At 33.7% G+C, this 17,225-nt stretch overlaps 1 protein-coding gene across 4 annotated transcripts in view; it reads right to left on the bottom strand.

Moving 5' to 3' along the window:
* The window catches only part of LRBA (LPS responsive beige-like anchor protein), a 736,878-nt gene that overhangs the window by 19,986 nt on the left and 699,667 nt on the right, over window positions 1–17,225 (bottom strand). For all 4 annotated transcript variants that reach the window (XM_082463287.1, XM_082463288.1, XM_082463286.1 and 1 more), the window contains exons 52-53: window positions 14,728–14,883; window positions 8,854–9,021 (exon numbers count right to left, since the gene is read on the bottom strand). In XM_082463287.1, coding sequence (XP_082319413.1) covers window positions 8,854–9,021; window positions 14,728–14,883 — 324 coding nt within the window. The remainder of the gene's footprint in view (window positions 1–8,853; window positions 9,022–14,727; window positions 14,884–17,225) is intronic.

Raw genomic sequence — 17,225 nt, forward strand, 5'->3', positions numbered from 1 at the left:
AGAATGGTGTCTCTGGCCTAGAGTGCCTGGGTTTGAATCCGGGCTACAGCACTGCTAGCTATGCCACCTCCCTTGGGCAAGTTCTCATAGTTCTAGTAAGATCTAGGAACTTCAAGACCCAGGGCAGAAAGTAGAGGCATACTAATACTCTGTCTGTGCCTCATCTATAAAGCAAGGATAATACCAGGACTACAATGAGGATTAATGAGTTACTACGTGAAGTGTTTAGGATGGTGCCTGGTGTGTAGTGAGCGCTCAGTAAGTATCATCTAGTAGCACAAGCAGTAGCAGTATTTTCACCCTCTATTGCAGACCCTCTCTCCAGCAAAAGTATAATATCTGATCCTGTGCCACATAAATGCCAATTAGAGATTGTTCTCATTACTATTGTTTCCAGTCAGGGAGAAAATATACCTTCATTTCTAGAAATTATACTTTGATTTCTCCCATTCCTCCTTTTTTTAGACTTTCCAACCTTCCCTGACAATCCATTTAATTCTGATACAACTAGGGCATGAAGCCTAGAGCAGAAAGGGAAGGTACTTTACAATAATTAGGTATTTTCCTCCCAAATAAAATATCTTTATTGTCTCTTATTATCAAAATAATACATGCTCATTATAAAACATTCATATAATTCAGTAAATTATGAAGAAGAAAATGAAAAACTGCCTCTAAATTCCACTACCTAAAAACAACCATTGCTAACATTTACTGGTTACCGTTCCAGATTTTTTTCTATACGTAAATATACATAGTAATATTAAATAAACATATGTATATAGTAAATATACATACATACATACAAGGTATACACACACAGGCACAGACACTTAAAATATATCATATTATACATGTAGTTTGGTGATCTTTTACACTTAACGATACAGAGAGCATATCCTTCCACGTCAATATCACAATGCATAATATGTTAATGGCTGTACAGTCTTTCATCGTGTGGGCATATCAAACTTTACTTAACTAATGTACTTCTTTTATCCTACTTTCTTGAGACTTTTTCACTTGCTAATTCCCCACAGACGGGCTTATTTTTGGCTCTAATTCACTGATAGCTCCTGTAGCTGCATATGAGTGTCTAGTAAACATAAACATTATAAAACTCTGCCTCCAAAAAAGAATGCAGATACTTAGAAAAGTTGTTGAAAGGAAATCTTGTTCATATTTTTTGAAAAGTAACATTACCATTCTTATGAATATGAAAACATAACTATTTTTATCTATCCTAAATACTCAAGTCACATAAAATTCTTTGTAATTTGTCCTCCTTAACATTTTTAAGGTTCCTTTGTTAAAGATACATAAGTAAGCCACTTTTGTGAAAAGTGAAAAGTATAGAGGGTTTTCACATCTTTAGCTATTAGAAACATCCTGGATTTGACACCAAAAGCAAAGGCAACAAAACTAAAAAATAAACAAGTGGGATTACATCAAGCTAAAAAGCTTCTGCACAGCAAAGGAAACCATCAACTAAATGAAAAGGCAACCTATGGAATGGGAGAAAATATTTACAGATCATATCCCTGATAAGGGATTAATATCCAAAACACATAAAAATTCATGTAACTCAATATCAAAAGAACAGTCTAATTTAAAAATGGGCAGAGGCTCTGAACAGACATTTTTTACAATGAAGACATATGGACGGCTAACAAGTACAGGAAAAGGTACTCAACATCACTTATCACCAGGGAAATGCTTACCACAATGAGATACATCTCATACCTGTTAGAATGGCTTTTATCAAAAGGACAAGAAATACCAAGTGTTGATAAAAAAGTGGAGAAAAGGGAACCCCTGTGAACTGTTGGTGGGAATGTAAATTGGTGCAAACACTACGGAAAACAGTATGGAGGTTCCTCAAAAAATTAAAAATATAACTACCACATGATCCAGTAACTCCACTTCTAGGTATTTATCTGAGGGAAATGAAGACACTAATTCAAGAAGATATTTGCACCCCCATGTTCACTGCAACATTATTCACAATTGTGAATGAACATTATTCACAATGGACAATGGACATGGAAACAACCTAAGTGTCCACTGATAGATGAATGGATAAACAAAATGCTACACACACACACACACACACACACACGATGGAATATTATTCATCCACAAGAAAGAAGGAAATCCTGCCATTTGTGACAACATGGATACACCTTAAGGGCATTATGCTACGTGAAATAAGTCAGACAGAGAAAGACAAATACTCTATGATCTCACTTACATGTAGAATTAAAAAAAAAAAAACAAACCCACCAAACTCATAGATACAGAGAACAGACTGCCAGAGGTGTTTGCCAGAGGTAGGGAGTGGGCGAAATGGGCAAAGATGGTCAAAAGGTACAAACTCCCACTTATAAAGTGAATAAGTCCTGGGGATGTAATGTACAGCATGGTGATTATAGTTAATAATACTGTATTGTATATTTGAAAGTTGCTGAGAGAGTAGATCCTAAAAGTTCTCAGCATTGGAAAAAAGTGTGTAACTGTGTGGTGATCGTTTTGTAATACATACAAATATCAAATCATGATGTTGTACCCCTGAAACTCAAATAATGTTATGTGTCAATTATATCTCAATTAAAAAAAAAAAAAAAGAAACATCCTGACCCTGCTCACCCTAAGGAAATAAAGCAATCTCTCAGTTGTAGAAAGTTACAAGCTATGAGAAGAAAAGCTAAAAAGCTCAACGGTCATGAAGACCTCAGCTAGGAGAGGCAGAAAGAATTCTAAGGATTTTTTTTCCTACCTAAAAACACTTCAAATCCAAAATATGAAGTCTGACCAAACCTCTTTGAATGTGAAAAAAATTACTTTTAAAAACAGGGCAACTGTAAAAGAAATCATCAGAGGCATTTAATACTTAGTTTCATATAAAAATGGGTCTCTTTTCATGAATTCTCAGGACTATCTGAAGTACAACACGAGGTACACATGCACAAAGTTGTCATATAATTTCTCCAAAGAAGCAAACTCTTTGGAAGGTGGTAAAGTCAGTCTAACATGCTGTTCCAGGAGGTCTTCAGTAAACGAATCCTTAGTAGTTCTACAGTAATCTCCCTCTCACTCTTTCTCTCTCTCACATGCAACATTCCAAAAGCAGAAGGCTCCCGATTTTAGGCTTAAAAAAGGAAGGGAGGTGAGGAAGCAGCTTGCAATTTCAGAGTATATTCAGTCTCAATTAAATGAAAGAAGACACATTTACCATTTTCTTCGAGAGACTATACTTAGTTGACTAGAGAGAATCTGTACCTTCTAACTAATGGTTAATTCCGGCCATTGTTTGAAATTAAATTTCCTATCTGAGCATAAAGTATTAGACAATTTTCTTTGATGTTGCACTATTAAAGCCTACATATGAAGATACTCAGTTCCAATTTGAGGGCATAAATCATCAGTTCTTCTGTTCCCATATTTATATGGTCAGAGCCTATGGGCTGAATGGTATAGTCATTTTTTTCTGCAACTAAACAAGGTAAATAAATGTGATATATTGGCACATCACCCCACCACTCTGCATATGGTGCACATTAAGGTTGTATTCATTTGCCATATGAATATAATTCCTTTTACCACATCTACTATTAGTTACAAGCAGTAAATACAGAGTTGTTTTGCTGAAACGGGAGGGCCTGCATTACATCATGGAGCACTAAACATCCTGGACCTTCTGGAGAATTTCATAGACATAGTTTTAATGTCACCTGAACTTGAACACTGCCAACATATTGCTTCAAACACTGCTTGATGAATTCTTCAAGGAAAAAAGAAAAATACAGGGCAATCTTAGTGTTAGTGCAATAGTGCAAACCAAAAGTAGGGCCACGAGGAAAGTTCTTGATGAGTTACATATAAGAACTCATGTTCTTGACAAAGAATCGGATGGAGTCATATCCCAGATATAAAAAAGCTATTTGTTTCAAATGTTGCTTTCATATTCAGAATCTAGTGAACATAAGGAAACTAAAGTTAAAATATCATCTAAACAAGTTTCTCCAACTGTAGCTTACTGAAGACCTGCAATTAATGAGTTTATTTCATGACAAACTGTGATGCTTTGTTTCATTAGGTATATATTGTGTCTACTTTTTCCTTAAACAAAATATTTATTATAACATTCCAAATCCAGATTAGTGCAGGGCAAAAGAAGAAAGTTATTTCTTTTACAAACTCATATGGTTCAACACAGATGTACATATCTTGACATTTGTGAACCATAAATAATACATCACAGGCAATTAAAAACAAAGTACACCTGTTTTAACAAGTACTGATTTTCAATTTTACCAACATTAAGTCCCCAAATGCATCCAGCAGATGGTGCTCTAGGACACCTACTTACGGGGAGTCATACTGCTTGTGTTACATCCACCTATATTTTTGGCAAGACAAAGAATAAGGATTTATCGGTAGCTTAGTAAAGCGTATTAGGCTTTACGATAAAAAGAACATAATTCCTAAATATGTGCACAAAAATATACATATGCATAAGCACATGTGCACAGAGGCAACCAGTAAATAAGTCACACCTGGACATATTGTGATACCACTTTTCTTATAGACTTGATGAGTAGGTTATGTATATCAGTGGTATTTATGGTCATATGGCAAGATCATTCTAAATTCATTAAAAAAAATTTAGAATGCCTTAAAGTTAGAATTCATTTTTAATTATAGCAGGAATGTCTCATTAGGGTGATACTAGTAAAATTAACAACAGTAGGATTTACGGTAATGACTTAAGTGATTGATGAGAGTATAACAAAATGAAGTTTTAGACAGAGAAAAAGCAGGGCAGCTATGGCATACAGTACTTTAAAAAACAGCTCTGTGGTCTGTTTGTGCTAGCCTTATGGTTAATAAAACCTTCCTTCTAATTGACGGTGCTGAAATATTCTTAAAGAACAGAATCTGGTTATGAAAAAAACTTTTTTTTTTTTTTTTTCAGTAGACGCCATTCCCATAAAGGAGAAAGCTGACATAGATTAGCATGTCTGATTGCAAAGAGGAAAAAAAAATGCCACCTTTCAATCAAATCAAAAACAGAATGCGAGGATGGAAAACTACTTTGCTGAAATACTACACAGCATCTATGCAACACCTCATAGTCAGCGACCATTTTCTTCTAAAGCTAATCAACTGTGGCTTTTAAAAAATTACTCAGATACCTAAAAATGCTTAATAAGCATTTACTTTTAGATGCTTAATAAGTATTTGATTTTATGTTTATGATCTATTAATACAATATAAAAATAGTGGATAAATAACTCTTGTAAATTTTCACCTTGATTATAAGATCATTTTAAAGTTTAAAGTATTTAAATGTCAACTGAATGCATCAGGGAACATTTTCTTCAAAATCTGGAAATGTACAGTCTGGATAGAAAAATGAGTATTCCAGGAAAAGCATTTTGGTGGACAAGATTCAGTTCTAAAACACACAGAGTACTAGGGCAAAGAGAGAGATGCTTCCATGTAGAAAACGTCTTTCTTTGAAATGTTCTTGGTTAATTTTATTTAAAAAATCTACAACTAAATGGAATCCTATCTTAATTTTTCTCCTCATTAAGAAAACTGCATCCCACAGGAGATAACTATCACAAGACAATAGAGTCAAAAATGAAACACTATCTGTCATATAGGAAAATAAGGCTTTTGCTACATAATCTAGGCAGATTTCATAAAACATGTGCATCCTTTTAAAAGCCTCAAATTATACTATATATAGGTTTCATCCAGTTTGAATTAGCCTGAATTTACCTGAACAATGTGCTTATTAACAGTGGATAACATGATTTTTTAAAAAATAGTACTAAAGCTAACAACTTTACATACAGCATTAATATTAGATTTGGAGAAAATGGCATAGGCTTATGACACTAGCAAGTAAAATTACTAGCTTATTCTCATGATTTTTAAAATAAAAAAGCTAAATACTTGAATGAGACCTATAAAATGCAGGAAAAGCAATAGCCTAGTTTTTAAAAAATTTACCCATTTTCCTTCCAAGCAAGAAAAAAGTCTAAATTCAAAAATTTAAGTTGAGGCATTGTATGCATTTAGAGACCACACTGCCGTTATGTATATAAAAGCCTGATTATTTCTTAAAGGTCAATTATATTTCATCCAAGAGATACAACACAGAAATAAGCATAACCTAAAATTCCTCATCTGAAAAGCTGTGACTTCAGCGGCTGCGTCATGGAGCCATCAATGAGCCACAGGCTTATAAAATCCGAACCAGCTCTCATGAATGTTTAAAACAGTTCACATGCGGTAAAAATGTCTTTGTTTTTGTTTGTTTGTCATTTTCGTTTGAAAAGCTTAGACTGGCTTGTTCATTTTTCTATTCTAATGTGTGGAAATTCTCATTATATGAAAAAGTGCCTATTTGTCTTTTTCCCAGATTCATCCTTCAAAGCTAAAGCAAAATTAAATTGGGACATCAGACGTTACAAAAGGGCCAAAAAGGCCGAGGTTCACTTTGAGAAAGGTAATTTAATTTAGTCAAGATGCATTCTAATTTTCTAAAATTCTTATTAGATGTGCTGTTACGTTATTCTTTTTTTTTTTTTTCCCTTTTCATTACCAGCATTACTAAGACTTATTGTCCACCATACTGCAGACAATGAGGGTATAGATGAAGTGCTTTATGAAAAAAAGAACATTATAATATATACTCTAATGCCAGCAAGATGGTGTTTGTGTGGTGATTTATTTGTTCTAAGCATTCTGTGTTTCTGATAACACCTTAAGTCAGTTACTATTGTTGCTTTCATTTCATAGACAAGACAGCACAGCAAAGCTTAGAACTTAGCTTTGTTTTACTCTAAACTCCACGATTTGGTCAGTCCTACTTGATTCATTTCTTAAAATGTCATACATGTAAAAACCATCTCTAGGGTGATTTACAAGGTATTTAAACATATATATATATATTTCTCCCTTCTGGAAAAGCTGAATATTTCTAGTTTTAAAATATACTTAAATTTTTGAAATGTAACAACAATTACATACAAGTGTAGCTAGGTTTACAGAAGTAGCCTTTAGCTACTTCTCAACATACCCATTGGTAATGACATATAGAACGTGGTTAGGTCAAAGAAGTAAAAAAAACAAAACAAAAAAAAATCTTTTTTTCATTTAGATTGCTATATGTGCATGAAACATCTCACACGATTTTAAAGCAAAAGAAAGCTCTTCCTAAATACTTTCACGTAAATAACAAAATGGTATACTTATTACCTATGTCAAATCTAGGTTTGTCTGAGATAATTTAGTGAATCTCAATAACTGAATTTATAGAAACAGAAAAAAAAGAAATTGAAAGTAGTCACTCATCCTAAAAGGCCAGAAAGAAGGAGAATGTAAGACTCCATAATGAAAAGAACACGAAGTATTTCTCAAAAGAATGTGAAAAAAAAAAATCCCTGAAATTTACATATTTAAAATTATTGTAATTACATATAAAATGGGATGTTGTGTAAATATGAGAGATACACACTACTTCCCCATATAGACACACATACTAAAGTTTGATCTGACTATAAAGACTGTATTACCCATAGCATCACAGCCTTGAAGTTACTTTTCATATTCTATTAGTATAGGGAATTACCCCTGTTCTGATTAAGATAAGAAATACATATTAGAGGTTCATAAAGTAAAAACTTTGATTCACCACCACACCAAACAAAATACATACAAAGCAGACACAATGTTGATAAAAATACTTTGCATACACTTCTTTTAAAACTGTACTGGCTCTTGAGTAAATTTTTTTAGAAGGTTTCACTTTCATACAAATAATATACATTTAATAAGCATAACTTTAAGAAGTCAATTCAAAATATGATGGACTTAAACATATTCAGACTGTTTTATAATTTGGGACTGAGGGACAGAAGTAAGTACCACAGTATTCAGGTAAAGTAATCAGGAACAACATGATCCTTTCTTAACAAAATACATTGCAACTTGCTTTAAATTAAGAAACTGTAAATATTTAAGAGCAGTTAAAATGCTCTACCTTATGAAGTAAAAATCTAAAGCTATTCTTGCAGGAACTCTTCAGTGTTGTCATAATCATTTTAATTAAATTCTCATTTTTCAGGTGGTCCCTTTAATTGTTTTTTCCTACTTCTTAATGTGTTTTTCTAAAGCCATTTCTTTTCTGCAGCTGTGTGCGACTGGTTTTAATGGTAGCTGCTTCCTTTTTTGCCTTCTGTGAATTACAATTTTAAATGGTTACACATTTTTTGTTTTACTGCCTTCAGCATAGTTTCATAAAGATGTTTAAGGCTGTTGGTGAACATTTTCATTTCCCATCTGAAAAACCAAGAGCCAATTTGAATATTCCATATTGGCCTTTTATGCCCTGTTTTATCTTTTAATACGTAAATGAAAGCATATTTTTTCTAAAGACTGGTTTGTTTCCATGAAATTATAATGTTTTTGCTCTTTTAAAACATGAATTCAATAAACAAGATAATATGTGATTGCTCTTTTATGTTATATCTTATTGTTTGTGAATGAAACACCTCTATTTTATTTGGTGACACCCATTATCAATGCAGAACTAGCATTTTCAGATCATAAGAATAACCGATAACATGAAAAATGAGATTTCATGCTTGAATTTGAATTATCAATGGTCACAAAATGTTAATAACAAGGCTATCCAGACCTTTCTTAAATTATAACTAAGAAATTAAAACTACTTGATACTTCAGTTTCACTTTCACCATGATGAAATAGGTAACTTCACTGCAAAATGTTATTATACTTCACTTGTAAAAGTTTACTTATAAAATAAATTGTACTTACTGCCTGGGTTATCGCCAACCCCACTGCTTTTTCCATTCCAGTACCAGAGCAGAAGGGTTGCATCACGTGACCCTGAGAGAATGTAGCAATTTCCCCCAATATATGACTCCGAACGAGTGAGGCAAGTGACGACGTCCCAATGGCCAAACACCACTTGGATCAATTTTCCTGAAATACAAAACAATTTTCTTTAAAACTGCTATTTAAAAAATTGAAAAAATTTCCAGGGATCATTTCACTTAAGAAGATAATGAAGTTGTATTCATCAGATTCTGATAATTCAGATTTTATAATAAAATTTGACCTGGTCCAACCTAAAAGTTTTCTTCGAATAGTTAACAACAACCACAAAATCAATTGAAGAGTGATAGTCACATTTAAGACATATGTTAAAACTATTTCAACTAATAATGTTATTATACATAGCTCCTATAAATTACAAATGAATCATGTCTACTGATTAAAGCAGGCCCAGGAGAACCCTTATTTGGAACCGTTTCAACAATTTAAGTTACTCTGTATGATTCAAAACAAAGCAAAACTTAGTTGCCTTTCTGTAAATACTCTATCATTCAGACTTCACTAATACAAACCCATCTCTGAATTAGTAAAGACAATTTATTTCTTCTTCTATTCTTCAAAGTGATCTATATACAAGGACAGTATTAGCCACTTTGGACAGCTTCTGTTTTTTTTGTTTTTTTTTAACATCTTTATTGGAGTATAATTGCTTTACAATGGTGTCTTAGTTTCTGCTGTATAACAAAGTGAGTCAGCTATACATATAATATATATCCCCATAACCCCTCCCTCTTGCGCCTCCCTCCCACCCTCCCTATCCCACCCCTCTAGGTGGTCACAAATCACTGAGCTGATCTCCCCGTGCTATGCGGCTGCTTCCCACTAGCTATCTATTTTGTACATTTGGTAGTGTATATATGTCCATGCCACTCTCTCACTTCGTCCCAGCCTACCCTTCCCCAGCTTCTGCTTTTCAAATCAGGCTTACATGAACTAAATTTTGATAAAAGAACTAACATATTGTCACCACAATTTGAGCCAGGTCATTCTTCCTTTGTTTTAATTGCCTGAAGGATGAAAGTTCCTGGGGAGGCGGAAGGATGATGAAGTTAAGATTATGACGGTTTAACAGTAATGATTAGGGGCAGGGTGAGGACGGGGGTATCCAGTAAACTTACTGTGTATCTAGGACATTAAACACAGGATGAACTGTCCACATAACAGTGTGAGAAAATAACCTTTTAGATTTTTTTTGCTTAATCAGATATGGGTTTATAATTCACACAAACTTGTCTAAAGAATTAAATATCTATAGCAGCCCTTCCACTCTCTCCCTATAGTTTCTAGCTAACGTTTCTCTTTGAAATTTCTAGAGAATCTACAAATGAATGTCATAGAATGTCTACCCTTAATATTCAGCATGAGTGTTTCTTCTTTTTTCAAATAAGCGTTCAGTGGGGTCATAAAAAATACAATTCAGATGTGCAAGATAAAAACCATTAAGCTGGAAAAAAATCAGTATGCCTAAAAAGTTTATATGTTTAACTTGGAACACATCATAACCTATTCTAAAGCTTAAGGTCTCAATTAAGTATTGGTATCTACACGTATCTACATGTATAAACTTTTCAAGATAACAATACATAGAACTAAAAGAGTATTTCCACTAAATTTTTTAAATTATTGGTTTTAATAAACCCAAAGCTTATTATAAAGTCTGCAAATTTATAAGTAAAATACTGAGATGTACTTTATCCAAATCAGATGGAAAGTCAAATACAGTGTTTTCTCTTGTACACAGTCTACTAAGAGTAACTTAAGATCAGATTCTTATCAATCTCAAATTGCAAAATTAATAAAGGACTTTTTTTTCTCCTATGGATAAAGACTTTAGTCAAAGCAGGTATTTTAACTGCTAAATGTTAAAAATGTTCACTTCTGAATTTCTTCAACCTTTTAAATTAACACCAAAACATTCGTTTTAAAAATTAGCTTTTATCAATAAAGAATATGGTAAGAAGAAGTCAAGACTTTCTAGAATAAAAAAATGGAAAAGAAGAAAGCAAATTAAATATTAAAAATCTAATAATTTTTGCATCATTTCCAATTTATATGAAGGACAAAGTGGAGAGGTTTAGGGGTAAAATGGGTGGGGTTATATTAGAGGCAGGCCTCACTAAGGATGAGACAAAAGTTAGGGAGCTGAATGCACTCTCATTCGAAAACTGAAGGTTAAATCAGTGAGTTTTAACTACTGAAAAACTGAACACCCCGTAATGTGATTATGTTTTTGACTTCTGTATGTACAGTGACTTCTGCCTCAGCCTATACTAAATGCTGAGAGCATGTCAACTACAGGAGTGATTTAAATGGGTTATTTTAGAGTAGGCCTATTTAAGATGTGATACCCATCATTTGAGTGGGTTGTAGAAGTGAGGATGAGTAAAGCAACTACAATTAGGTACTTGAGGTCACGGCATACAGGAAACCCAAATGTTCCACATACACCAGGAGGCTTGCAAAAGAGCAGCTATTTGCTTGGAAGATGGAGATGAGGGAGTGACATTTAAGTATTTACACCTAAGGAGTTTCATATTTTAATACAAATTAACTTCATTCTCTACAATTTATCCTTTGGGCTCAACTTTGGAAAACATTATTTTTTTCAGTTTGCTTTTTCCTCTTCTGGCAGCCTTCCTTAGCAATATTTGTTATTGCTATGAGGTTGAGGTTCACTCCTCCTAAATAAATCACAGCATATAAATACCTGCTGCTCTTTTTGGTAAATTATTTTCTGATAATCTCATAAGTGTTCCTCAACCTTTATTTTTTGTTTCCTTTAATACCGGTCCACCTCTGCACACACAAATATCAAATATTACCACAAGCACTAGAATATCTTCTTTTTGACAGAACAGATTTTCTAGTTAATGTTTTATTTGACAGCTGTGCTACAAATAAAAAAAATTCAAGTTCAGGACTCTGCACCATTGAATCTAAAATGTGGCCTGAAAATAATTCCCACTGCCGAGGGAAGGTTTTATTGTTGCCTCTGCTATTCTGGTTGTGTCCCGAAAACATGATTTATGTTTAAAGAATTTCCTGTTACAACCGTGTTTCTCTCTACCCCCGCTTCCCTGCCCCGCCAAATCTAATAAGAGAAGGATTTTTTTTTTTGGCTTATGTGCCAAAATATAATTGAATTCAACACTTGTGATAGCTATGCCATTATATATTATTGATCATACAATTTTTCCCTGTGTCTCTGCCAAACTTAGGAGAAAATATTTAATATTCCTATTATCATAAAAACACACATTTAAAATTTAAATAATTTAAAATAAAACTAGCATCAGAGTTTGTATACAAGATACTAAGAAAGATATTAGAACTATCACTTGAGATTTTTTTCACAACTTTCCTAGCAAGTATAAATATTTTTAGTGTACATGGTAAGTCAGTCCCACTGAAATGAAGTTTAAAATGAGGCTACTTCTTAGAAAATGTTTTATACATACACACGCATATGCATGTTTTAAAAAGTAATAAAGTAGAAGGCTTTTGGAAAGAGGGGAAGGAACATCATCTAGTTTATTAAGTAAAGTAACATGGCAGACGCTCTAGGAACCTAGTTTTTGAACAGGTAACACTTATATGAGATTACATGGCATAGTCACAAAGATGCCACACCTGAAGTCCGAGGAGTTGTCTCCAATGCCCAGTTCTAGCACCATTATCTACGCAGATATCAACAAGTTACTTATCCTTTCTAAACCTCGGTTTCATAACCTGAAGAATGGAGCGAAGGACACCTGTTCTATCTCATAGGATTATTGTGAGGCTGACACAATATCATGTATGAGAAAGAAGGAATTCTGTAAATTCTAGAGAACTGTGTGACTATAAGAATTATTTTAATTATTAGTATTATATAAAAGGGAGGTTAGCTTTACTTTACAAATATTAATATTCAACGTCTTTTTAAAATGATATGGAATGTCAACAAACTCAAAAAGCCTCAAATGTCAAAACCAAAGGTTGACATATATATGATCCCATTTTCTGACATTCTGGTAAAGGCAAAATTATAGGGATGAAGGCTACATCAGCGGTTCTGAGGGGGCTGAGCTGAGGGAAGGGACTGACAGCAAAGGGGCAGCACAGGGGGTCCTGGGGGACCTCAGCTGCTCTGCATCTTAACTGTGGTGGTGGTGGCAGCTGCATAACTGTATACAATGCCCAGACGAACAGAACTATAACCAAAAAAATCAATTTTACTGTATGTGAGTTAAAAAATAATTTTTAATGTATAAAAAACAACATGCAATCTAAAAGAATGTTTAAGGAAAACTTGTGAGAGGATGTAACAATTTTAATCTGAAAGTTTGTGTGAGAAGGGACCACAGTTTGAGGTCAATTAATGCCAAGGTTGTCATTACCATAATAGTGAAAGTAAAGGTTAAAATTTAAATTTGATAATAAAATCAGAGAAAATTCATTATAATAATAAATATATTTTAGGAAAGCTTATCAATCCCTATTGCATTTTTAAAGAATTCTAGAGGAGTTTTAGATTCACTAGTAATCAACCTCACAGACCTAAACATCTAGTAAAAACCCAAGTAATCAGAAAGACCTGAATGACGACATTTTCTTTCTTTCTTTATTCTACAGAATAAAGATGGAAATTACAAGAAAATTAGATCATCAATTCCATAAAACAAAAATTAAACAGGACCATGCCTGAAAACAACTACTAGGGTTTATTCTATGCACAGTACATATTTAACTATTTTCCCCTACTCTCTCATTGCTATGTTACAATGCTATCATCAAAATATACCTAGGACAAACTCCCTGGATAACCAAGAATTAATTTTTTAATATGCTATACTTACTAAGGCAGGAGCATGGACTCATAAATTTTATAGAGATTATTAACATAACTGAAAGATGATTTGCTGTAAAACATTTAATTAACTAGAAATTTCCGTTTTTAAAAATTTCTTATCCCACATTTAATCAAGATATTTATTTGTAGATCCTTGTTTTAGTTGAACTATCTACTTCCACAGTATCTATCAAGTTCTAATGCTTAATATCTAATTTTAATTATTTTAAATATACAACTACATATTTACTATAAGTTTACTTCATCCTCTAACAGTTTCTAAAATACTTTAAAGAGACTCCATTAAATTTGTCAATGTTCTCAATTTCCTATATGCAAAAATATATAACCATTTACTGGACTGGATATCGTGTAATAATACTGATTTGAGTTTGATTTGTCCCTTGGGAAGATGCATGCAGATGAATATATAGACTTAAACTTTTATATTTTTAACAAGACCTCCTGTTACACATAAAATCAGTAGTCAGCTACTTTCCTTCACGATGGTGTAGTTTTCAGCAAGATTCTGTGCGGAATTGGGTGGAGGCAAGATATCTGCTCCCAAGAAATACCCTTAATGAGAATTCCCAGTAGGGAAAAAATAACCTTTATATAACACTAAAGTGGGGAAATACACCTATAAGTATGTGCACTTGCCATAAGATTATGCACATACATGTGCATACAGTATTTACATACCAGGATATGCTTTCGAAATGAATCGTTCATTCTGCAAGTTTGAAGCTTGGGAGACAAGCCTACCAAAAACTGCCTCTTAAAAGCATTCTGAAGTTAACTTAATAATGGACTATAGAGTAGATTATTACTTGAAAGGAGAAAACTGCCTTTATTTCACAAATTTTAGAATTCTGTAATTTTTAGAGGGAAGAAGATGAGAAAGCCTCTGAACATCACTTGTCATAAACTTTAGTTCACTGATGAAGAAATGATGAAGTTACCTGTGTCTGCAGAGTAGACTCGAAAACTCTTATCCCAGAAGCCACAGAGGAGAACGTAGCGGTTGTCCGAAGTGATGACAAAGCACTGGGAATGCACTTGAATACTTTGGTCTAAAAGGTCAGTGATTTGCCTCCTGTGCATTCCTGTATTGCTGGCTATGAGAACAGAGGAAGAAAAAAAAGCCTCCTAAACCCACACGCGCAAAGAAATCCCATAGTTTGTCATACTGGGGGTTGGGGCTGAGGGAGGAGAGACAATACATTCCAGGATAAGAATATCTGATCTTTAATATTCAATATAGTAATATTTGAAAAACCAAGTAGGAAAACACAATCTGATTGCTGGAAGAATACGGGTAACCAAATTCAACAGCTCAGTATGAAATTCTGCCTAGAGGAAAGAAACAATAATACACTACAATTTTAAAATACGTAGTATACAATTGTCAGAACATGCTATCTAGCTCTTGGGCAGGACCAAACTAGATTAGAATCTCCAGATCGCATCACAGTTAGGTTTGTGTTTCTGACAATCTCATTACATCTACTGTCATGAGAATGGATTTATGTTGTGACAATCTATTACCTTTAACTTTTTGTCGCAAGGAAGAGATACTAGAATATAAATGGCATATATTTGAAATATTGTAGCATCTTGTACTACTTTGGCTTTAACAGGTCTTTAATTTGACTACATGTGAACTCCCATTTCCCCTGTTTACAGCTGCACTTGCATGTAAGGAAAGGGTAAAATGACTATTTATTAAAGATACTTGTAATTGAAGAAGTCAAAGCATAGCACACTGCCACTTTGTTACTCCTGTAAGCAATAAAACAAGCCAGTCTGGCAGTGTGTTTTCAAAGCGCTATAGAGCACCTGAGATGGGCTTTGTCACAAGGCACAAGGTCAGACACAGAGCAACATCATGCACATGTGAAGAGTAATAATCCTCCAGAAATACACTATCAAGTGTGTCATTATCAGCAAAGGAATTCTCACTGAGATGCCTTTTTTGGCATTATGAAGCCAACCAGATAGAAAGCTTTGTTGCTAGTGATCTAAGAGTTATTTAATCACCAACTTTCCAATACAAATTATGGTTCTTACACTGCTAAAGAAACTTGATCATACCAGACATGAGAACAAACAAAATAAATTTCTGCCTCTGATTATTATGTTCTTTGTACCATAGTTTGCAGTTTTTTGGGGGAAAAAATACCATAGATGCACTATTGATAAAAATTTAAAAAAGAAATATATCTATGTTATATTCATTGTATGTAGTAACTAAGTTAATATGGCCAATTCAATAGAAGGCTCAGAAAGTAATATGGAAGAAAAAAGTGTTCAAAATGTTCTCCAGTCCTGTGCTGGAATACAGAGGAATAAAATATCCCTTGCCCTCATGGCATAAGCAACACAGCAAACATATTCATATACATGTGAAATACTGCAAAATTCTGCTAGTGTCTGACTATACAACTTAACCATGTAGGATTATTAGATAACTATTTGATAATAGGCTTCATATACTTTGGGGAGATTAATGGGCTAGAAAGTGATGTGGTAGTAAAAAGGGCCAATTCTAGCCGAGAATCATTCCCCACCTCCTTCCACACAAAGGGAAGTTGCTGGCAGATGAAAAAAGCTTTTATGTATCATAGTGTATCATGGAGAGACATTAGCATCTCATTGCAGTGAAGCTGTGTGATACAATTTAGTTTTTTAATTCCAAGAAACCTAGCAATTAAAGACAAGATATGTAGTATTTTCTATACTGGTTACTTCAGTTCTTCATTCCACATGAAAATTATAACAATGTTTATTTTTGCCAATGTTTATATGACTTTCGCTCCTATGATACAAGCTTTCACTGGTCTTTTTGGCATGATTTCCTGGGAGGACCTAATTTGACAGATCTGGGCATGTGCATAATTTTGAATTGAATGACCACAAAGTACCCATGGGTAAAGGCTGATGCCCCTTCAGCATTCAGATGATCTATTTTCCAAATAAGTGCTTACTTATAATTTAACATTGCAACCCATCCATCCATCCATCCATCCATCCATCCATCCATCCATCCATCCATCCAATCGATATAATCTCCCAACTGCCTTTCCTTTATCTCTCTTTATTTTCTCTAGTAAACTTCCTGAGATTCCATACTGAAAGTATTTTTATTTGATGAAAATTAGGTATATTTGTCTAGATAAGCAGTCTTCAAACTGGGACATGCATATCCCTTGGGGGGTATAAGATTTCCCAAGGGACACACAGGCACAGATGGTTTTAAGGGAATCAATTTCTAGTTCCTCAACTTTCATATGTTCTCTTGCCTGAAACAGATTTGCCTGAGAACTCTCCTGTGAGTTTTCCTTTCTTACCTCCCTTTTTGCATGCTCTTGTTCCACTAGATAGAATTTTACTATGGTGCTTTACCCCAGGGTAAAAAAATCTCTTGAGAGACAAAAAGAGGGACAATTCAAAATACTGA

This window comes from Balaenoptera physalus (genome assembly GCF_965194825.1).
Source record: "Balaenoptera physalus genome assembly, chromosome: 5".
Classification (NCBI taxonomy): domain Eukaryota; kingdom Metazoa; phylum Chordata; class Mammalia; order Artiodactyla; family Balaenopteridae; genus Balaenoptera; species Balaenoptera physalus.